The sequence below is a fragment of the Cnephaeus nilssonii genome, assembly GCF_951640355.1.
Source record: "Cnephaeus nilssonii genome assembly, chromosome: 12".
NCBI classification, from domain to species: domain Eukaryota; kingdom Metazoa; phylum Chordata; class Mammalia; order Chiroptera; family Vespertilionidae; genus Cnephaeus; species Cnephaeus nilssonii.
Genome location: NC_137083.1, coordinates 40,676,485 through 40,700,293, shown reverse-complemented (window position 1 = coordinate 40,700,293; position 23,809 = coordinate 40,676,485). Strand labels below are relative to the sequence as shown.

At 42.4% G+C, this 23,809-nt stretch overlaps 1 protein-coding gene across 2 annotated transcripts in view; it reads right to left on the bottom strand.

Moving 5' to 3' along the window:
- RINT1 (RAD50 interactor 1) overlaps nucleotides 1-19,107 on the bottom strand; it is a 33,139-nt gene extending 14,032 nt beyond the window's left edge. The window contains exons 1-9 of one of the 2 annotated variants that reach the window (XM_079785524.1): nucleotides 18,954-19,107; nucleotides 18,456-18,501; nucleotides 12,429-12,613; nucleotides 8,837-9,078; nucleotides 4,574-4,747; nucleotides 4,326-4,475; nucleotides 3,643-3,799; nucleotides 1,093-1,203; nucleotides 773-998 (exon numbers count right to left, since the gene is read on the bottom strand). In XM_079785524.1, the coding sequence (XP_079641650.1) occupies nucleotides 773-998; nucleotides 1,093-1,203; nucleotides 3,643-3,799; nucleotides 4,326-4,475; nucleotides 4,574-4,747; nucleotides 8,837-9,078; nucleotides 12,429-12,613; nucleotides 18,456-18,501; nucleotides 18,954-18,995 (1,333 nt within the window). In that variant the 5' untranslated portion in view covers nucleotides 18,996-19,107. Of the gene's footprint in view, nucleotides 1-772; nucleotides 999-1,092; nucleotides 1,204-3,642; nucleotides 3,800-4,325; nucleotides 4,476-4,573; nucleotides 4,748-8,836; nucleotides 9,079-12,428; nucleotides 12,614-18,455; nucleotides 18,502-18,953 lie in introns of those variants that run through there. The other variant, XM_079785525.1, reaches the window with a different exon arrangement.
- Nucleotides 19,108-23,809: the final 4,702 nt, after the last annotated feature.

Below are 23,809 nucleotides of genomic sequence, written 5' to 3'. Positions count from 1 at the left end.
CTAGTTGCACTGTATTTAACATGCTCTATTTTAAGGTTAAGCAAGATACTTCTCCCTGCCAACCCTACCCAAAATCTTCAAAATAGTTATACTGACTAGACAAACTGCATCCAAAATGATTCTACCAAGAGTAGAACTACTGTATTAAAAATCTATAAAGCAGTTAAATATATGTATACTAGAGGCCCGGTGCATGAAATTCGTGCACAGCAGGAGGTGGGGGGTCCCCTCAGCCCGGCCTGCACTCTCTCCAATCCAAGACCCCTGCCTGCCTGATCGCCCCTAACCGACTCTGCCTGCCAGCCTGATCCTCCTAACTATTCTCCCCTGCCAGCCTGATCCCCCTAACTGCTCTCCCCTGCCGGCCTGATCCCCCTAACTGCTCTCCCCTGCCGACCTGATCCCCCTAACTGATCTCCCCTGCCGGCCTGATCCCCCTAACTGCTCTCCCCTGCCTGATTGCCCATAACTGCCTCTGCCTCGGCCCCCACCACCGTGGCTTTGTCCGGAAAGATATCCGGAAGATGTCAAGTCTAATTAGCGTATTACCCTTTTATTAGTATAGATATTCTACTGGCTTAAATATTACACTCTAGAAACATGGAGAGTGCAATTACAGGAAAAAAACAATGTTTGATGAGGAGAAAAGAAAATGACCTCTAAAGGCAACTTGGTAAACTCTGACCAAGAAATTTCTTGGAGAAAAATACCAAAAATTAATATGCATAAAAAGAGACATCTCTCCCCACCCTATGGCTACATGAGCACTTACATTTTCTCTCCACAGTTAACCACCTCTGAAAACAGGTTTCCTCTGATAGAATATGCATACAATTAGCAAAAGTGCCAGGATAGCCATGAACACTGTGTAGCTCCCTTTCAAACAACAGCACCTCATCCACCAAATGACAGAAGAGATTGTCATCATAGAGCAGACAAGGAATATCAGCTGCTAACTTCTCCAGAACCAGCATCATAAGGCCCCGAGAAAATTCCAGCTAAAAGAAATACATAAGCAAGCATAAGGTATTATACATGACAAGCTATTCGTGGACACTCTAACACTGGAATGCTTAGGACTGAGTCTCTTACCATTGCATTTGCTGAAGAGCCTGCTTTGTCTAATATTGGCTGAATCTTCTCATCCAGAAACTGTGTGTGGTTCCCAATCCACATAAGCACTTGAGTCAAGTACCATTCAGGCTAGGAAAGGAGGTAAAATAGTTTGACTTCTTTAGTCATTCCAACTAGAGTTACAATTAAATGGCTCTATTTCATTGTATACACATAACACTTACAAAAATTAGTTGAAAATTTCTACATGTAAGAGCACAATTTCTATTCTGAATTTTAAACTCATGCAAAGCTTAATAACCAAATGTACTCCCAACAAATTCCAGCAATGTGGCTTACATCAATTAACTCAAATTTATGCCATATATATATATATATATATATTTAAAACCTAGCATTTACAAATATATAAAATCAGTGTTCCAAAGAACTGATGACCTTTAAATTGTTTCTTTTTTTGAAGTAACATTCCAAAATAATTTTTTTAAACCTCACCCGAGTGAGAATATTTTTTCCATAGATTTTTTTTTTTGAGAGTGAAGTGGGGGGTGGGGGGGAGAAAAATTGATGGGAGAGAGACACATTGATTGGTTGCCTCTGCTCTCACCCCAACCATGCCCTTGACCAGGAATCCTGTGACCCTTTGGTCTTTGGGCCGATGCTCTAATCACTAAACAAAACTGGCCAGGACCCAAAATAATTTTTTTAAATATATTTTTATTGATTTCAGAGAGGAAGGGAGAGGGAGAGAGAGATAGAAACATCAATGATGAGAGAGAATCATTAACCGGCTGCCTCTTGCATGCCCCTTATTGGGGATCGAGCTCGCAACCCGGGCATGTGCCCTTGACCAGAATCGAACCTGGGACCCTTCAGTCCACAAACTGACAAGCTATTCACTGAACCAAACTGACTAGGGCCAAAAATAATTTTTAAACATTATTTTCTGCTTTTTCTTTTCAAAAGGTAAATTAAGAAAATAATTTGGCTGGTCTACATTACAAAAATTATACATGCCTTAAAACAGGTATAATTATAGAATAGGAAATGTTAGTATGCAGCATTTTAAATTGTCCCTAGAGATGATTACATAAACCTTCCAAGTTTTGCTAGACAGGGATTAAACATTTAATGAATGGTAAATCCCTGTTGTGTGCTAGATGTTAGGAATACAAAAATGAGTAAGAGGCAAGCTCAGATTTCGGAAGCTGCATAGATTAGGCTTGATGTCAGAGTACCTGGACCACTGGAACCACACTTTAAAAAGCAACGAACATAACTCACGATTTTCTTACCTCAAATTACTACCTCTCTACAGCTTTAGGTTGATTGCCTTGTCTCACTACTTACTAATTGGTTCTACTGTTCTTTCTACCAAGACCCCATCCAAAACAGGAGGAAACCCATGAATACAAAAGAACAAGCTGAAATTAAGAACCAGAAATCCACTGCCCCTCTACTCCTTCCTTTGCAAGCATAACTGTCTACCCCTTGATTCCTTAACAATTCTATCAAGCATTTAAACTCATTTATATATGACATACAAAACCTGGTGTAATCTAGAATTTAATAACATTTAATTCAAAAGCACTTGCTGAACCCCTTTGTTGCTTGCATTGCATTAGATGTAGCAAAACACAAGTATAAACAAGGTACTATCCATAGCCTAGCAATACACAAGTTTATAATTCTCAATAAATTAATCAAATTTCATTGTAAACAAATGCCTATGATTGTTTTTCAAGCAAATTAAAGAAAAATCTCACCAATATGCCCAATATACATGGGGGTAGTCCCTCTATTAAAATGTTGGTGATAATTCCTTCAAGCCATTGCCATCATTTATTACCATTCTCTCTCTTGCACAGCTGTAAGTCATTTTAGCAACAGCCCCTCTTTTCAAAAGCTAATGCTCTACTATCTTTTGACTTTCACTTCTCTTTCTGATTTATTTATAAACCTCAAGGAGCAATTTACATATGGATTCAGTTGTGCCACGCAATTGCTACAGCACACCCAAGGGAAAACTTGAGAAACTGATTAGATGATGTAAAAATGAGTGAGCTGATTCCTACAATGTATCAATATAAGTCCCAAAATCCTATATAATAAAAGGCTAATATGCAAATCGACCAAATGGCAGAACAACCAGTCGCTATGATGCGCTCTGACCACCAGGGGGCAGACGCTCACCAGGCGTCAGTGCACTCCCACAGGGGGAGTGCTGCTCAGCCAGAAGCCGGGCTCACAGCTGGCGAGCCCAGTGGCAGTGGCAGGAGCCTCCTGCCTCTGCTGCAGCGCTAAAGACCCCTTGGGGAATGTCTGCCAAGGGGTCCTGGACTGCGAGAGGGCGCAGGCCGGGCTGAGGGACGCCCCCCCCCCCGCCCCAGTGCACAAATGTAGTGCACCGGGCCTCTAGTATATCTATAAAGGGCAGTGATAAAACAGGAATTTACATCTTTAGAGAAACATCAATAGGATCAGATTTTAACTTAAACCAGGAAAAGTACAGAAACCCTTAACATTTGCTATTAATAAAAACCAAGGACAAGAGTTGGCAAAGCACACCTTGCTTATAACATTAGTCTGTCGGTTCCCTCTGAAGTGATACCTGAACCTCTTCTGCAGGGGAGTCAGCATAATCTGGATGGGCAGGATGACAGAAGAGGATGCAGGAAGGGAGTATTTTTCTGGAAGTTGTTTTGGCTCAGTGAGTAATTCATCTCTGACATAGTCAAGTCAAGGGAAAAGAATCAAAAGCACATGTGTATGTGTGTATATGCACACATACATTTTTCCAACAAAGATATAAGATACTAAGTAAAAATTATAATACTGATAATATGTAATCTTCCTATACATTAGTTAGAAAACGCATGAAAAATGTTATTAGAATTAATATGTCTTTCTTAAAATAAAAAATAGTAGTAAAAAAACACATTCAAATAATCATTTTATTAAATTAACACTAAGTTAATAGGTTTCCTCCCAATTACCCATTTTTATCTACTGTCCCAAGAGATTATGTGAGTCAAACTTGGGTCAGTTACGTATTTTAGGCTGACCCTTGCCCTCCCAACCACATGCAGTTCACTATGAAAGAAAACAATCTACTACTCCGTGAGCTTATACAGATCAGGTCCAAACCAGTCCCATTTGGCTTTTGGCCACTTTCAAAAAGTTTTACTCTCTAGTCACAAATCTACCATAGAAAAATAAATTTTAGTAAGTTTTAACTCCAACAAAGATACGAGGTTTGTAGTTTCAGAAGCTGACAAAATAGTGTCTCCAGGTTACTATATATCTCAGGAGCGCTGGCTGGTCGACTTAAGCCAACAGTTTGAGACTGAGGGGGTGCGATGAACGGCCAATGAAGCTGTGCTAAAATTTCCTCAAAATCACTGTAACAGAAAAGTAATACACATATTTCAATAAAATCCAACGATCAGCAAATATCTATCTGAAAGTAATTGCCATAAAATATGAGTAAATTCCTTACCTTGTAAGCCTGTCCTTGAGAATTTTATGCCAGAATTTAACAGTGGCTCTCATGAAACCAAGAAGATGAGTACAGGATGATTCCTGAAGCTTGATGTCAAGTTCTGCCATAGACACCAGAGTAGAGGCTGCCTCAGGGACATTGTTGGTCATCAGATATTGCTGAATGTTATCACTGCAAAACAAGGCAAAGCAAACTTTAAAGACAGTTCAAAATAATTCCAAAGCAGAAAAACTGCTTCTCCCTCCTGTTTTATATAAAATTAATCCAAGGAAGAAAGAAGCACCACATAGAAGTGGCTTTTTTACCTGATACCCATGTCTCTGGGAGCCTAGTCTTCAAATTCAGCACCCTTCTAAGAACAGTTGCCCATGGTCAAGACCCTCCCTACACCTTTCCCTTCCTACTCCTCCCAACGGGACACATTTGTCCTGGGTCACATTCCCTCAGGCACTGCTCATTTCTGATAAATCTGCCTCTTACAGAAGTTTTTATTACTTTTTTTTTTTCTTTTTTTGTAGTCTTTAGTATCTTAATCCAAGGGAATAATGTGGGTGGCATCTGGTAGGGTCAAATATGGTAGTCTTCAATCTTTACCTACTTTGCCCAGTTGAATTTGATTATAAAGAACTGAATTTTAGACACCTTAGAGCCCAGGCCTTTCAAATTCGCTAGAAAAGTTCGAGATAAAATTTAAGGTAAGCTCTACAGCAAGGGTTGCAAACTCAAATGCTTACAAAGGCCGAACAGGGAAAGTAAATTTAAAAAAGCAAAGTGGGTGGGTAATAGAGTATCCTAAGGCTCCAGTCAATTGTTGCCACACTAAAGTGTGGGTCTAATGTGGCCAAATCTTAAAATTTTTCTAGAAAGGAAGATTAACAATATTTCACATAAGCTCCTGCTAGGTGGCTCAGTTGGTTGGAGCATTGTCCCATAGACCAGAAAGTTTCAGGTTTCATTCCTGATCAGGGCTCATACCTAAGTTGCAGGTTTGATCGCCGGGCTCCCCCTCCCCCGTTCCCCTCTCTCTAAAATACAATTAAAAACAAACAAACAAACAAACAAACCCAAACCATATCCTCAGGAGAGGAATTTAAAAAGAACAAAGATTTTCATGTAAAAGCAAACCATTTATTCAAATTGTTTAAAACAAGCCAAATTCAACATATCTTTAGGACAAATTCAGCCTATGAGCTACCATTTGGGCTCTGTAAAGCAAAACATTTTATTTAAAAATGAATTGTTTCTTTTTATAAAAATAATATATTCCATACCTTAAAGTCATCTAAGAATAAGGAATAAAATGTAACCTTTTCAGTAATGAATCTCAGTTCAGGGGTCACCCCTGCAGGAAACCTGAAATAAGTTCTCCACTAGGCAGCCTATGCTCCTTCTCCCTGTGCGCTTGGCCACTGTGCTGGAAGATGACTATGTGCTGGGACTCTCCTCCCTGGTTGGGTGTGCAGGTCAGTCATGCTCCTGGGGTAGACACAGTGCCTCTGCACAAAGAGAAAGGTGTAGCCCACCCTGCCAGCTCTACCTGCACTAGTATTTTCCTCTCCTATCTCCAGGAGCTGCTTGAGGTTCCCACTGTCACTGTTTCGGGCCTCAATAAGAACACCAAGCTCATGTTTGTATTATTCTGCCAGCCCTTTTAGCCATCCCCTACACTCATTCTCTCACTTTTCTTTCTTCTCCCTTACTAATATTTTTTAATTAAAATTTCCAACAGATCTTGTCTTTTATAGTTACTCTCAGAATTTAAAATACTATTTTTTTACCCCATTGGGCATCACCAAATCCACCATTTCTGTAATTAAGATGCTAGGAGCCCTAGCCGGTTTGGCTCAGTGGATAGAGCACTGGCCTGCAGACCAAAGGGTCCCGGGTTCGATTTCGGTCAGGGCACATACCTTGGTTACAGGCTCCTCCCCAGCCAAGGCCCTGGTCGGGGCTCATGCAGGAGGCAACCAGTCGATGTGTTTCTCTCACATCGATGTTTCTCTCTGTCTTTCCCTCTCTCTTCCACTCTTCCTAAAAATCAATAGAAAAATATCCTCGGGTGAGGATTAACAACAACAAAAAAAAGATGCTGGTAGTTGCTCTTGTTCTGACGGTTAGCATGCCCAATTAACTGCTGTATGAGGTTCTTCCCTATGTGTTATAGCAAATCTCACCGATTTCCCACTTTGAAGATATAAATCCAAACTAAGTGTTACATTATGTTAAAACAAAGACTACCATGTTAAAGAAATGTCTATATGTTATAAAAGAAATTTTAAAATGTACAAATAACCACAGAATACAGGAGTACCGACCTGGATTAGATCTCCACACAACATGAAGCATGAATGACATTCAGAGCATAGGAAAAGCCAGGGTTATAGGGTTCATTCAGAGTGATACTGTTGAACTGTAGTATTCAAGAAACAGGGTTAAATGTAAAGATGCTACTTCTAGAAAGAAGAAACTACTCTTTAAAAAAAGAAAGCGCTACAGAATAAAAATAGTCACTAAAGGGAAATTAAGAGATAAGGAAAGTCTCAGGAGCCCAAAAGAAAGCTAGAAATAGAGATGTATCACAAAATACCTACAGGGAAAAAACATGTTATTAAAAAAAGTCTTAACTGCTCTACTTGATTATGAGTTTGATTCCTATTTCTAATGTAACTCCCTGGACATATTTTCTTTTAAACAATTTCAACACCAGAAAAAGGCTACCCATAACCATGGCCCTACTTTAATTAATCTATTGTTTTGGCTACTACAAGACTGAAGCTTTTACCTAATAAGGTTAGAATTTATTACAATAACTTAATAAGGTTATTAATATTATCCCTTTTTAGTATTTTCTTTCAGAAGGCAAGGAAAAAAGAAGTAAACTAAAGCAAGGTTTAAAAAATTCTTTCACTGTAAATAATTTATCTAAACAAAGAGACACTCTAAAAAGCTTAAGTCAACTTCTAGAATTTCTAATAATGCTACAATCTTAGGCATATCACTTTTTCTGTAAAGGTAAAACATGTATGCAAAGATTTTTGTATTGTACTGATAGTAAAATTATTTAAAATCTCAGGAAACATATGCAGGACAAAGTGATACAGTATTACTGGTATCTTTAGAAGAAATAACATAAAATATATAAACTACTAGAGGCCCAGTGCATGAAATTCCCTCAGCCCAGCACTCTTGCAGTCCGGGACTCCTCAGGGGATGTCCAACTGCCGGCTTAGGCCCACTCCCCTTAGGACATCCTTAGCACAGCCGCAGAGGAGGGAGAGGCTCCCATCACTGCCGCTGCACTCGCCAGCCATGAGCCAGCTTCTGGCTGAGTGGCGCTCCCCTTGTGGACGCGCACTGACCACCAGGGGGCAGCTCCTATGTTGAGTGTCTGCCCCCTGGTGGTCAGTGTATGTCATAGCAACCAGTCGTTCTGCCTTTCGGTCAATTTGCATATTACCCTTTTATTACATAGGAATTATTATATAGGATGATACATTTAAAATGAGACATCAAGACTCTCGGATGACTTTTTTCCCTTAATGGTTGCTGACAGCTTTGAGGGAAAAATAGTTAAAGCAAAGCAAAAATGAAATAGTATAGTTTAGAGGGGCTGGGGGACTATATCATAAAACCAAATAATCTGCCAGCCTAGGTAGAAATGTTAACTTAGCTTAATTGAAAGGTAATACTGATACAATCACCACCAGTGATATGTATTCAATTCAAAAAGAGAGCTAGAAATAGAGATGTATCACAAAAGACCTACTGGAAAAATGATGTTATTAAAAAGAGAAATAACTGTGCTAGGGAAAAAAAGTAAAACTCTTATTCAACTAAGAACACTTGTAGCTCTTATTAGATGATGCCCACTGGAAAAAATTCAAATTATAGTGAAAGTAATCTATGTCATTAAGTGACCATCTCTAAAAAGTAAAAAAGGATTATTATCACACTGAGGGAATATGTTATTAAACTGGCATTATAAAAAGTGGTTTTTATCATGTGTTCAAATACAACTATAAGATTTAAATTTTTAATTAGATTACTTTCTTTCAAATGCAAATTAAGCTCCCTGAAAAGTTTATATTCATTCACAATAAAGGAAAAGAATCATTATCATAATGCTACTTTAATAACAACTGGTAAAATTACATTATTATAATCTTTAATTAACTCAATTATTTAATGGCATGCATGCAATCTCTAAGACAGAGCCTCAAAGGAAAATAATAATTATGAGAACAAAGAAACCCATTTTACCTTAGTTCTTCAATTTGTGAAATCCATTTAAGGTAAGCGAGATGCCGTTCTATCTCTTCAATTTGGTTAATCATGGCCCCAAGATCTTCCATCCAGGGCTGTGCGGTCAGCAAATGGCTATTAATGGAACTGACGAGATGAGTCTCTTGATCCAGAAACTGATTAAGAAACTGCTTTGATTCTTCTGCATTTTTTAAGGCATTCTGAATTCTTTTAGGGATTTCTGATGAAATCGTAAGTACCTGATTATACCAAAAACAAAAAACAGCAGCCATCAGATAAAATTTGCATAGCCTTTCTTATTCATTCATTACCTTCAAAATACATGTTTGTTCTAATAGAATTGAAAATTATCAATTAAAAGCTCCAAAAGAAAGATCTGATTTCTGCATCCTGTACCAACCAAACCTAAGTAGGGAGAGGTACATCACACTGACCCCCTGTAAGCATCTTTGGATCTGCTTTCATGAAGCTCAGTACTTTCAGAGAGTACTTTCCAGCCACATAGAAGAATATATACAAATATTAGGCATCAGTACAATATAAAAAAATTATAGAATAATTTTAATTTAATCAACACTGATTAGACACTCTGTACCAGGCTAGGGATAAACATAAATAAGACACAGCATCTGCCATTAAAACTCAGTTGGTATGGAAGAAAAATGTAAGCCAATATTTCAACAGTGGGTTGATGAAATAAAGGAGATGCTAGGTGCAATGGTATATACTAAGATAATGCTTCCCAACCTGAACGTACAAGAATTACCCAGAAATCTTGTTACAAGGCCTAGTCAGACTCAGTAGGTCTGAAGTAGGGACTGAGCTCCACACTTTGAGTAGCAAGGTTTTGAAGTACAAGGCAATTGTGCTTGCATGGTTCATGCACAGACTTTTGTAGGAGTGGTAGGAATTTTTTAGGGAACTATGGAAGGTAAGGGCATTCCAGGCAGAGGAACAGCTCAGTCAGCAAAGATCTGACTAGGGCACAGAATACAGTTCAAAGAAACTGTCCTCACCCGAGGACATGCTTAGAGAGAGGTAGGAGGGAGGGAGAGAGGGAAAGAAACACTGATGTGAGAAAGAAACACAGAGAGAAAAGATGAGCCTAAATAGGTAGAGAGAGACCAGGTCACAGGTATTATCTTGTGCCTCAGGAGAATGTGGGCTTTTTCCAATAAGAGTTTTTAATAAGGAAATAATTCAGTTAGATTTATGACTCAGAAAGGTAAGGTGATGAACAATTATGTTTATTCTCATATTATTTGTAATAATAAAAACAGAACAGCAAAAATGTCCACCAATAATGGCCTGGTTAAATAAATGATGTATGTAAAAACATACTTAAATGTCATAAAGCCATTTTAAAAGATTTATATTAATAGGAAAACAAGTCCTATCCTATCTAATAATAGACAAATATGCAAATTGACCATACCTCCGACACACCCACGAGCCACACCCACCATCCAATCAGAGCAAGTATGCAAATTAACCCAAACCAAGATGGCTACAGCCACAGAGAGCAAGGTTTCCTAGGTAACAGAGGAAGCCAAGCTTTCCACCTGCCCTGGCCAGGCCTAAGCCTCCACTCAAGCTACAAAGTTTCAATTATAGAAGGTAAACAAATTCAAACAAATGGCGGCAGAATGGAGCTTGAGAGGGCAGGCCAGGGTTGCCGCCGGCAACAGGGGAAGCAAAGCTTTCCGCACACCCTGGCTGGGCCCACCCGCTTAAGGCAACAAAGTTTCAATTATAACCCCAACACAAATGGCTACCAGCCTCGAAGGGAGCCCCAGGCTTGGCTCTGCTCCAGGCTACAAAGTTTCAATTGTAGAAGGAAAATAAATTCCAGATACCAGGGCCTCTGCTTGGGTTGCCAGGGAGCGTGGCCAGCCTGCAAACCACTACAGGCCCCTCGCTCAGGCCGCCCCATGCCCCAAGGGAACCCCCACCTGATCCGGGATGCCCTTCAGGGCAAACCAGCTGGCCCCCACCCCTGTACCAGGCCTCTATCCTATCTAATAAAAGAGGAATCTGCAGATTGATCATCACTGCAACACACAATATCGCTGCCCCCATGTGGTCAAAGATCCTGCCCCCATGTGGACACAAGATGGCCACCACAAGATGGCCAGCAGGAGAGGGCAGTTGGGAGGCACCTGGCCTGCAAGGGAGGGCAGTTGGAGGTGATCAACCCTGCAGGAGAGGGCAGTTAGGGGTGACCAGGCCAGCAGAGGAGGGAAGTTGGGGGCAAACAGGCTGGCAGCAGAGTGGTTAGGGGGTGATCAGGCTGGCAGGCAGAAGCGGTTAGGGGCAATCAGGAAGGCAGGCAGGCAAGCAGTTGGGAGCCAGCAGTCCTGGATTGTGAGAGGGATGAAGGCAGGCAAGCAGTTGGAAGCCAGAGGGATGAATCCAGCAGTCCTGGATTGTGAGAGGGAGCAGAGGGATGAATCCAGCAGTCCTGGATTGTGAGAGGGAAGGCAGGCAGGCAAGCAGTTGGGAGCCAGCAGTCCTGGATTGTGAGAGGGATCCCACATTGGCGAGGGTACAGGCTGGGCTGAGGGACAACCCCCCTCCATGCACGAATTTCATGCACCGGGCCTCTAGTCTTTTTTTTTTTTTTTTCGGGCCTCTAGTCTTATTAATAAAAGCCTTGGTGGTAATCATGCCATCAAGCCATGATGCCCTCAAGCCATCACAATCTATCACCAGGAGGCAGCCAATGACAAGGCAGAATAGGCCCTTGACGTCAGGGAGGGGCGGGACCTGAGCACTAGGCCTGGAGGGAATAGGACAGGCTCCATGGGAGGGAACGGAGAGCAGAGGTGCGAGCAGAGCTGCAGTCACAATCAGCCTCAGACTTCAGTTCCCTGTTGAGTGAAGGTTCTCCCTGCCTTCACCCGGTTGCGAGGTTCGGGCTTCAGAATGTGGCTCAAAAGACTGAGAGCCTCCGAGGTGGGGGGGGGAGGGGTATGGGCGAGCGGATTGGCTGGAGGCAGGGGAGCAGGGCTCCGGGATTGGCTGGATCAGAGAGGGCGGTGCCAACCTTTAAGAGGTGCGAGGGGGAGTGTAAGGGAGTGTGCACTTGCGTTTGCCGCCAGCCTGCCGGGTTAACTGTTGTGCGGCAACTGGCAGCGGTTACTACCTGAGCCCAGACGGAGCAGAGGCCTGCGGAGCAGAAGAGCACCCCGGCATCCCCATACCAGGTGGCGTGGCAAGGAGAGGGCGCCGAGAGCGGCTCCACAATGGGGCTGCTGCCTACAAGCATCCTCCAAGTTGGTGAACGCCCGGCCCAGGTGAAGGTGAGAACCTGGCATCCAGGTGGAGGGCAAGGGGCGGCAGAGTCCACAGAGCGTGCGAGGTGTCGCGGGGCAGCAGACATGGCCCTGATGGCAGGCTAGGCCTAGGGAACCTACACACGCACAGTTTAATCATGCGCTGGGCCTCAATATTGATCATAAAATGTTAAGCTATACATATTTCAACTATATATAAGCTTGCATATTCATATTTACTATATAATAATGGTCATGTTTATATTAATTATGAGTATATTACTAATATTATTTCCGTGAGTTTTAATACTTGCCTGTTCCTCTAACTGCATTTTATTTTCCGTCATCTGTTCTATGAGTTTATCAAGCTTCTTTAAAGATTTAAGGTCATTTCCAACTTCCTTTTCTATAAATGCTGACACATAGGAAGAAAGATCACCATTATCTGTAACTTCACTGACTTGTTCATTTCCAACAAGAGCTGCAATATTTATGTCACCTAAAATGAAAGAAAAGCAATTAATATCAGTAAGTACTATAGAGTTAAATGAAATAAAAAAGATAAAGGCACTATACCTACCTTCAAAAGTTATTAAAGAAAACTATGTATATACAGTAAATTATATATTATATACACACACAAAAAGTTTATACCCAAATGAGTATATATAGTGTGTATACACTGAGTAGCCAGATTATTATGATCTCTGAACACATAATAATCTAGCCATTCAGTGTATATCCTATGTAATAAAAGACTAATATGAAAATTGTCCCCTCAACCAGGAGGCAGGCCAACCAACCACCCTCCCCCTGGCCAGGCTGGCCGGACCCCACCCATGCACGAATACATGCACCAGGCCTCATACACACACACACACACACACACACACACACACACACACACACACGGAGTGGCCAGATTATTATGCGTTCAGAGATCATAATAATCTGGCCACTCAGTGTACATGTATATGCATATGTACACTATATATATTCATTTGGATATTTCTGTGAATACATCTATATATATGTTATGTGTGTTTATCATACACAGAAACGCCCAAATGAATAACTATAAAGCAATCTATGGATCAAATATTACAAAATGCTTAAGAGCTAAGAAAATTTCTAAAGAGTGAATGAGAAATTCCTAAAGTCCTAGTAACCACAGGTTTCAATAGATGTTGGCATAATAATGCAGTTACAAACAGATATTGAAGTTTTCTAGGAGACCTTACTTCTTAATAATCTATTTTATTACTGGGGATAAAAAGGTCAAATCTGATTTTATTGGGCAGTGTTTATTAAATTAGTAATATATTTTCAAAATCTGTAAGGAACCAGATGGTAGGACTTTGTTTTCAAAATGTTACAAGAAAAAAAAATAGTATTAACCTTTTGCACTCAGATGTCGAGTGTGACTCGACACGGTTAGCATTAGAATAAAAGAATCGAGAAAAAAGCAAGCGAGTGCAAAGGGTTAAAAGATTTTAAGTATATGAAAAAAATTTGAAAGAGTGACCAAAGCGTAAAAATTCCTCCTTATGTTAAGAGTAAAAAAGTTTTAAAACCTTCAAATGTCACTGTATGAAGATGTTCATGTCAGAAACAGAAAAAAAATGTAAAAAGGAAATGTGAGAGAAAACACAAATTCTGACGGAAAACAAAATGACTGATGTATCCACTGAGTGTACAGTCCAAAGTGAGATTCTTTCCATGGCAAATAAACTAGTCTTGGACTAATTCACACTGGACTTATTATTTTTTAATCCTCACCCGAGGACATACTTAGAGAGAGGAAGGAGGGAGGGAGAGAGAGAGAAGCATCAATGTGAGAGGGAAACATCGACCGTTGCCTTCCATATATACCCAGAACAGGAATCAAACCTGCAACCCAGGTATGTGGCCTCACCAGGAATCAAATTGGCAATCTTTTGGTGCATAGGACAACACTCAAACAACTGAGCCACTGGGGCCGGCCACACTGGACTTACTAAATGACAAAAACAGGTGCTCCATCCTATCTAATGAAAGGGTAATATGCAAATTAACCATCACTCCATCACAAAGATGGTGGCACCCATAGCCACAAGATGGTGGCGCCCAGTCCTCTCAGCCCCGCCAGAATTCCCTAGTCCTTGGGGGGGTGGCCGCTGAGAACGGGCAACGTGAGCGGCCTGGCAGAATGCTTGCTTCATCACCATGGCAACCAGGCAAGGGTTCCACCCTGGCCACAGAGGGCCTCTGGGCAGCAGGCATGGAGCGGCTGGGGGGTGGTGGGGGAACACTTGCGTCATCGCCCCGGCAACGAGGCAAGCATTCCATGCCTGACCACGGATGCGCCTCTGGGCTTGGAGGGCCTCTGGGTAGCGGGCGCAGAACGGCCAGGCCCCGCAGAGAGCTACTGGTGCACGGATTCGTGCACAGGGCTACTATTTTTTTAGAGAAGAGTGGTAGCACAGGCAACACTGACAGGCTTTTGGTAGCTTTGCTCTCATCCCATTTAGTATGTGATATTTCCCAGAGTTCACGGCTTATAATAATTTGCCATTTTTACTTAAACAAAACACTTAAGAAAACAAATTTCTAGAAACCACATATTCCATTGCAAAGGAATTATTTTCCACTGTCCTAAGTTTGTGGACTAACAGCACTGCTCCTCTTTCCCAGAGTATCTCTAGCTACATCATTGCTGACCATCTGTGCCAGAGTGGCTTTCTGAACGTGCCCTATCCCCCAGAGAAACCTGAAGGCTCACAGCAGCTTCTTAGCAAAGAAGGTAGCAGTGACGTGACCCACAGTTGGCTGTCATATCTTGCTCCTTCCACTCCACCCCAGTGTGCTAAGATAAGATAAACCGTTTCCCTTTGAAGTATCTGTTTCCATAAGCTATCCCCTTTTGGTTACTTATGGTTTGCTTCTTCCTGGAGAAGTTTAGAAAACCTGAATTTTGGGTCAAGATTGGTATAATGGTAACTCCATTTCACTGTGCACTCATTAAGTTCCCTGATATTAACCATGCTCAACTACACTCAGTCCACAACCTGAATTATTCCATATACAGGGCTTACTCTCCCTAGATTTGAGTAGTACCTAGGAATTAAAAATGAAAACAAAAGCAAGATGATGTAAAAATGTAGACTGATCTCCAAATGAAAATAAATACTATAAAATAAGACCCCAGAGAAGGCGAGAGTGGCTTCATGGAAACCAAACATTGGCATAAATGTGAACATAAAGTGCATTTCTTTACTTCAGGTTTGCCTGAAGGACTTGGTCCTCTCTAAACAAGCCACTCATGGTGAGTTAATGAACAAATTAAACAGTTGGTTGAATTAGCATATATTTAGAAACAAGGACTATAAGAATTTCTTTAAATAAGTAAAAAAATATGTGGCATGAGAGAGAAAGTTGGGAGACAAAACAGAGCCTCCTGGGGAGCAGTACTGGCTGGACTTCACCTCTTTCACCTCTGTTATTCCTTGGAGCTGCCCTTGTACAACTTGGCTCTTTACCAAAAACAAAGTTTTAAGAACGCAGTAATGAGAGAAAGCCAAGAGGTGATAATTAGCCTCATCACAAAACAACTGTCACTTCTGATAAAATAAAATGATGGCCCTAGCCGATATGGCTCTGTGGATAGAGCATCGGCCTGCGGACTGAAGGGTCCCAGGTTCCATACCGGTCAAGGGCACATGCCGGGGTTGCAGGCTCAATCCCCAGGAGGGGTTGTGCAGGAGGCAGCTGATCAATGATCCTCTCTCATCATTGATGTTTCTCTCTCTCCCTCTCCCTTCCTCTCTGAAATCAATAAAAATATATTTTTAAAAAATATATGAAAAGATGTGCCTAAAGTGAAAATGTAACTATTGTATATTGTTTAATTACTTATGTTAAAGGTTAACAAAACATATGCCTATGTGTTTAGTACTGAGTTTGTTCCTTTCCTCAACACTCCCAAAATAAATTTTCCTTTTTTTTATTCAACTTAAAAGAATTGAAAACCTGGTTCTTATGCTTTAAGAATCAGTAGCCCTCTAGTAGGTAGAAGCAAAACTTGTATCTGTCTATGCCTCAACTTCCCAACTATAAATCATAACTTTTTCCCAGCCTAAACTTAGTTTGTAAATAGGACTAAAACCCATGTTTTCTGACTCTCAGCCCAATACTCTTATTTTCTTCTCCTTCAAATATGAACAGAATTGGCTGGTCCACATTAATATTTTCTATTAATACAGAAAACCCTCTACTGTTATATAGAGGAGTCACGATGTCTTCTTTCTAAATTATCTTAAATAAAACAAGTGATTTATTCGGAACATCTGCAGACACAGGCAGGGCTATGTGCAGAGGGAATATCTGTGAATGCTAAGGTTTCTCCAGCTTAGGGAGTAAATTCTATCTTCACTTACAAAATTTAACTCTTTTGATATAATCTTTTAAATACAGCATAGACTGTTCTTAGTCAAAGACACTCTTCAAAATAACACATGGATGATTTGGAGGTTTTTATGTCTCTCCTTTTCTCTTTTTTTGTAAAGAACACTCCTAATTGCAAAGAAGTTGCCCAAGCCAAAGGAGGAACAAGGATAAAGTCCAGTCTGTGTCTATCATTTTATTAACATGATAGCTCAACAGGCATCAACTCCCAGGCATGTGAATGGGGCAAAGGTGGAAAAGGGGAGGGTTTAACTGAAAGAAATGGGGTACTCAAAAACCCTTTAGGAAAAGGAGCCGAGCTGTGACAGTTCTGATATGTCAAGTGTTACGGAGTACTTAGAGCTTTCTTTCTGATGCAGATTATATCAGTGTAAACGGAAAGCCTAGCTCCTAAAGCTAATATGGTAACATGGGCACCCTTTCTCTTACCTCTCATTCCCAGACCATTTGCCATGATCAGAAGAACCAAAAACCCTCTGATAGAATGGCTGTTACATGCTTTTCCTTTCCTCTCCCAAAAATTTCACTCCAAAAGCCCCTAAAGATTTCTTGATTTCCAAAAGCCTGCTCAGCAATGAGTTAAGTAAAATGGCAAATGTCCCCATCCCTGACATACACTCCTGTGCTTAGGAGATGGAGGTATTAACCTTTCCCTCTTCCTCGTCCAGTCCAAGATCCAAGAACCAAATTATCCATTGTGTTCTTCTCAGATGAATTTTTCCTCACCTGAGGATATGTTTCCATTGATTTTTTTTTTTTTTAGGGAGCATGGAAGAGAGAGGGAAAGACAGAAAGAAACATTGATGTGAGAGAAACACATTGATTGGTTGCCTTCTGCAAGAGTCTCAACCAGGGCCCAGGCTGAGGAGGAACCTGCAACCAAGGTATGTGCCCTTGACCAGAATAGAACCCAGGACCTTTTGGTCCCCAAGCCGACACTCTATCCACTGAACCAAACCGACAAGGGCTCAGATCAATTTTTTTAAAATACATTTTTATTGATTTCATAGAGGAAGGGAGAAAGAGAGAAAGATAGAAACATCAATGATGATGCCCTAACCGGTTTGGCTCAGTGGATAGAGCATCGGCCTGCAGACTGAAAGGTCCCAGGTTCGATTCCGGTCAAGGGCATGTACCTTGGTTGCAGGCACATCCCCAGTAGGGGGCATGCAGGAGGCAGCTGATTGATGTGTTCTCTCTCATCGATGTTTCTAACTCTCTGTCCCTCTCCCTCTCTGTAAAAAATCAATAAAATATATTTTAAAAAATAAGAAACATCAATGATGAGAGAGAATCATTGATTGGCTGCCTTCTGCTCGCCTCCTACTGGGGAATTGAGCCTGCAACCCAGGCATATGCTCCCGATGGGAATCGAACCCGGGACCCTTCAGTCCACAGGCCAACACTCTATCCACTGAGCCAAAACCGACTAGGGCTCAGATCAATTTTTAAGCAAAAATTCACTGGTCAAGTCTTACTAAACAGTGATCATTTGATTCCTTTGAACCCAATTAAGGTGTTGGTCATCTCTCCTAGATCATTAGCCCCTCCAAATTCCTGATGCTCCGTAAGTTGGTGCTTCGTTCAAATAACAGGCAGGCCACAATTATATGAACCCAGTATGATGGGCAGAACTCCAGGGAAACCACACAAGTCCCTACCCTAGGTACGGGTCAGGAAGTGCTCTTCTCCAAATCACCCCATATTTTACAATTTTAGAAAGACAAAAATATGTGTATCATTATAATCAGTATTTAATATTATGCAAGCATACTGTACAGAAAAGAAAAAAACACCACCACTTCATCTAAAAGACCCCTCTCGGAGGCAGACCCTGGAGGGCTGAGTTTGGAGAGATGGCGTGGTGGACAGTGCTAAGGTGTGTGGAGTCTGCTTACTTTTCTCCTCCACGTTCTTCCTTTCATCCCCACCTTCAGAGCAGCCCTAGAAGGAGAACAGGTGTGACAGACGCATTAAGAGGGAGGTGATAAACGGAACTCACACAAGGTTCCCAGAGGGCACCCCCAGAAAGGCTGCGAGGTCCCAAACCCTGGGGCCTTCCTGCGCGGTCAGAGCCGTCCGAGGCAGGTTCCAAAAACAAACCACCACCTGCCCGAGGCCACCGCTGTCACCTCCCCAGAACCGCCGGGGCTACCTCCCCAGAGGGATGTGTCATCTCACCGGGACGGCCCATCACAGCGCCGCAGTGGGGCTCCCTCCCCCGGAGGGCTGTGCCACCTCACCAGATGGCATGGGCCAGCGCCCCCAGGCCACGCGAACCACGTCCTCAAGCCGGCCGCCAGGGCCGCCTCCCTGAAACCATCTCCCCAGGTCGGGACGGTGCCCCCTCCCCGGGCCACCTGTGTCCCCTCCCCGGGCCACCGGGGCCGCCTCACCGGGGTGGCCGGCCCCTCGCCGGTCTGGCCGGCCGGGAGCATCCCGCCTTCGCGCGCGTCCTCCGCTCCGAGCGCAGCCAGCGTGGCGGGTGAGCGCGGCCGGCCGCGGGCCCCCGGCTCAGCTCGGAAACTGCGGCGCTGAGCGTCAGGGCGACTTCCTCCGTCTCTCTGGTTGCTTCCTCTTCTCCCAGAGAGGGCCGGCCGCGCAGCCGCGGGCCGCGTGCGGGCGCCCCCTACCGGCAGGGCGCCCAGCCGGCCGCTCGGGCCGCGGGCCCCGCCCGGAGGCTCTCGGGAGAAAGGGGGCCAGTCCTTCCCAACCTCCTCCAGCACGCTGGGGCCCTTCATGATGGAGCTGGGAAGCCGCCCCCCCTCCACACCATGCATTCAAGATGGATCATTTCGATGTGTGTCTTAAATGACATTTCAGATGTTCTGAGAGTGTGAGGGGGCTTGTTGACTAGCTTTAACGTAATTCGGTCGGGCTGTTTAGTTGGGGCATTTCCAATGCCATTATCTTTGGATCCTTTAAGGTTGATCTAATGCAACTAGAGATGTCCTGGGAGCTGACGGTAGGAAAAGGACTCAGCGTCTAATATGCACTTTACCCAGTGCAGAGCCCGCCCCAAACCTGCCCTTTGCCAGGGAGAAGGGACAGGAGTTACCTGGTAGCCAGAGGTAGGTGGAGGACCCAGGGATTTGACAACTTCAGAAACAAGGTGGAAGGTGGTACCATAGAGTCATAAACGGGGGCCGGGGGAGCAACCCTAGAGGAGACAGAAACCATTCAGTGAGGAGAAAACTTTTTTAAAAATTCTATCAGTATCCTGAGTTATGAAGTATCATTGCAACCATCAAACAATAACAGATTACTGTTTCAATAGAAGCACTCAGCCATGGCCTGTGTGGCTACGTGGTTAGAGCTTGGGCCTGCACACCAAAGGGTCGCAGGTTCCATTCTCAGTCAAGGGCACATATCTGGGTTGCACCTTCCATCCTCTGCCAGGTCACAGCTTGGGCGGGAGGCAACCAATCGATGTGTCTCTCTCACATTGATGTTTCTGTCTCTCTCTTCTCTCCCTCCCCCTCTCTCCCTCCCTTCCACTCTCTCTAAAAAGTAATGGGGCGGGGAGAGGAAATCCACAGGTGAGGGTAAGGAAAAAAAAAAAGAAGAAACATTCAGAGACAAAAATATGATAGCAGAGCCGAAACCGGTTTGGCTCAGTGGGTAGAGCATCGGCCTGCGGACTGAAGGGTCCCAGGTTCGATTCTGTTCGGGGGCATGTGCCTTGGTTGCGGGCACATCCCCGGTGGGGGGTGTGCAGGAGGCAGCTGATCGATGTTTCTCTCTCATCAATGTTTCTAGCTTTCTCTCCCTCTCCCTTCCTCTCTGTGAAAAATCAATAAAATATATTAAAAAAAAAAAAAAAATATATATATATATATATATATATATATATATATAATAGCAGAAATGAAAAGTTCAATAAAAGAGAAGATGGGAAATATCTTAGGGTGCAAAAAGCAAAAGGGCAAAGAAATGAAAATAAGAGATAAATAATAAATTAGAGGACCACTCCAAGGGGTCCAAAATCCGAGAAATAAAGAGTTCCAAAAGAAAAACAACAACAAGGATTAGGGAAGGAGTGATCATCAGCAAAATAATTCAAGAAAATTTTTCCCAAATGAAAAGTTTCCAGACTGAAAGGGCCCACTGAGCGTCCAGCACAATGAATAAAAGTTGACTAATCCCCAGGCTCATCGTTGTGAAATTGCAGAACACTGGGGGCAAAAAGACAACCCTAAGCGTTCAGAGAGAAAAGCAAAGGATCGAGACTCAGGATATTTTTCAATTTCCCAACAGTCACAAAGAAAGCTAGAAATCACAGGAGCAATCCTATCCATTTCAAAGAGAATTTTATTTCAAACTGGAATTTTTTGCTTAATTACTGGTAAACTACCAATCAAATGTGGGTAAAGAATAAAGGTATGTTCAGCCATTCAAGATCTCAAAAAATTTCCGTTTCATTTACTTCTTTTTTCAGGAAGCTACTGGAGATTGAGCTCCACTAAAATGAAGGACTAAACAAAGAAAAAAAAACACATAGGATATAGGAAACAGAAGATACAACACAGGATTCTCTTTCCTCGATGTTTCTATCTCTCTATCCCTCTTCCTTCCTCTCTCTCTAAAATAAATCAATATATGACAAATTAAAAAAGAAGAAGATACAACACAGGAAAAAAGTGAAGTGATGTCCTAACAACTATGCATTAGACATAGACTGGTGCAGGTCAGAAGGGTCCAGGAGAGACTCCTCCAGAGTCATGAACTGATAGAATACCTCATCTATCTCAATCTCTGCAGGAAAAACAAAAAGCTGAGCAGGAGAAGTAATCATAGTACACAGTACCATTTTGCCCAAGATGTGAGTAATTATAATGCAGTAAAAACAAATTTATTTTAGGCATATAAAGGGATGATGGGAAGTGTGATGGGGGTGGGGGAAGGAATCGGGGAAGTAAGAACTAAATTCTTATTTTTCACTAAGTGAAGTCAATAGATAATACCTAAAAGTGAAAAACCAAGAAATAGAAATACAAATATTTTATGTAGAGAAATGACGGTAAGTATCTAAATAACCAGCTGAGAGATGAAATGACTGCCTTTGAGGAGAGGAAAGTAGGTAAGAGGAGGAGTCGGAGTCAGTCTCTGCGGTTCCATTGCAAAACTCGGACCACAGATCCAACTATTGGCCAAAGAAATGTGAATGCTTTCCCTCCACACTCATTTATTAGGAGTTGGGTCAAAATCTCAGAGAAGACAGTTTTTAAATTATACAAAAATTAAAAGTTTAGGTTTGAATTTTTTACTGCATGGCTGTGATAAAAATATTTGCAATTGCTGTCAATCAGACATGAAACTATGTATTAACCGTAGCCCAAGGGCGTGTGATTGTTTGTGTATTAGGAAGAGAAAACTATCTGAGGTACTTAATTGAGGTGAATAATCTGGGTGGTTTAGAACCCTACCTAAATAAATTATTTCTATTTAGTTAGACAGATCCCCACATGTAAACCCAGATTTTAAAAACAAGTCCAACCCTAGCTGGTTTGGCTCAGTGGACAGAGCGTTGGCCTATGGACTGAAGAGTCCCAGATTCGATTCTGTTCAAGGGCACATGCCCAGGTTTCCGTCTCCATTCCCAGTAGGGGGCCTGCAAGAGTCAGCCAATCAATGATTCTCTCTCATCATTAGTGTTTCTATCTCCCTCTACCTCTCCCTTTCTCTCTGAGATCAATAAAAATATACTTAAAAACAATAATAATAAAATAAAAACTAAGTCCATAGATGTTATGTAAAATAGTATGTAAAACAAAAAATAAAATTACCATATGATATGATATCAATTGCACTTCTCCATATATACATACAAAAAAATCAAAAGCAAGGTCTCAAAGAGATATTTTTTTAAATATATTTTATTGATTGTTTACAGAGAGGAGGGGAGAGGGATAGAGAGTTAGAAACATCAATGGGAGAGAAACATCCATCAGCTGCCTCCTGCACACCTCCCACTGGGGATGTGCCCGCAACCAAGGTACATGCCCTTGACCGGAATCGAACCTGGGACCCTTCAGTCTGCAGGCTGACGCTCTATCCACTGAGCCAAACCAGGCAGGGCTCAAAGAGATATTGAACACCCTATAAACACTGCCATGAACATGCAACATTGCTTACAATAGCCAAAAGGTGGAAGCAACCCTGGTGGTAATAGGCATATTAAGTGTGGTACATACATATAATGGAATATTATTCAGCCCTTAAAAAGAAAAAAGGAAATTCTGACACATCCTACAGTGTGGATGAATCTTAAGGACATTATGCTAAGTGAAGCCAGTCACAAAGGAATATGTATTGTATGACTCCACTTAAATGAGTTACCTAGGATTTTAAAATTGACAGGGACCAAAAGTAGAATGGTGGCTGCCAGGGGCTAGGAGGAGGGAAAACTAGAGAGTTAACAGTATAATTTCCGTTTTCAAGATGAAGAGTTCCAGAGATGGATGGTGGTGATGGTTGCACAACAATGTGAATGTGCTCAATACCACTGAAGTGTATATTTAAAAAATGGTAAATTTTATGTTATGTGTATTTTAACACAATTTTAAAAAGTCTAGCAACATAAGGGCTTGAAATAACATTGATTTTTCACTCAGGATAGAAGTTTGGCAAAACATTAAATGTACCAAAGCTATCTGAGGACGTGATTTGGTCTGGAAACAAGTGCTACTTGAAGAGCATGGGAAGGGTAATGAATTTAACTTGCTTTACACAGAGCACAAACTTACTGTGATCAGGATTTTGAAGGGGAGCCATCAAGCATGCAGGTAAATTGAAGAAGTGGAAAAATGGTGCTCTTGGATCCGTTGCATTCATTCGAAGGAATTATATAAAAGAACTATATGGACCCTAATGTGATTGTCTGTTCATTATTACGTTAACTGCGTGGTGGAAGGCAACCAAAACGGGCCTTAACTATGTGGAAGAAACCCTTGTTAACATGCAACTGACATTCCTAAGGCAACTGCTGATTTAGAAGTCATCTAAAGGACTCCTTGGTGCCGTAACATCACTTCTTGTCCTCGTCCAAGGCCAGGAGCCACCGCCTGGGAAGCTCCTGGAGTGAACGGGCCATGGTGAGCTCCCCACGCCGCAGCTGAGAAGGCCAAGGGGCGCAGCTGCAACACCTGGGGACCGGCCGCTGGGGGCGCTCGGCGGCGGGGCCTCCCCAGCTCCCGGCGGGTGGGCGGGGCGGGCGGCGGAGGGCGGGCTCCGCCCCGGGGGAGGGGTCGGC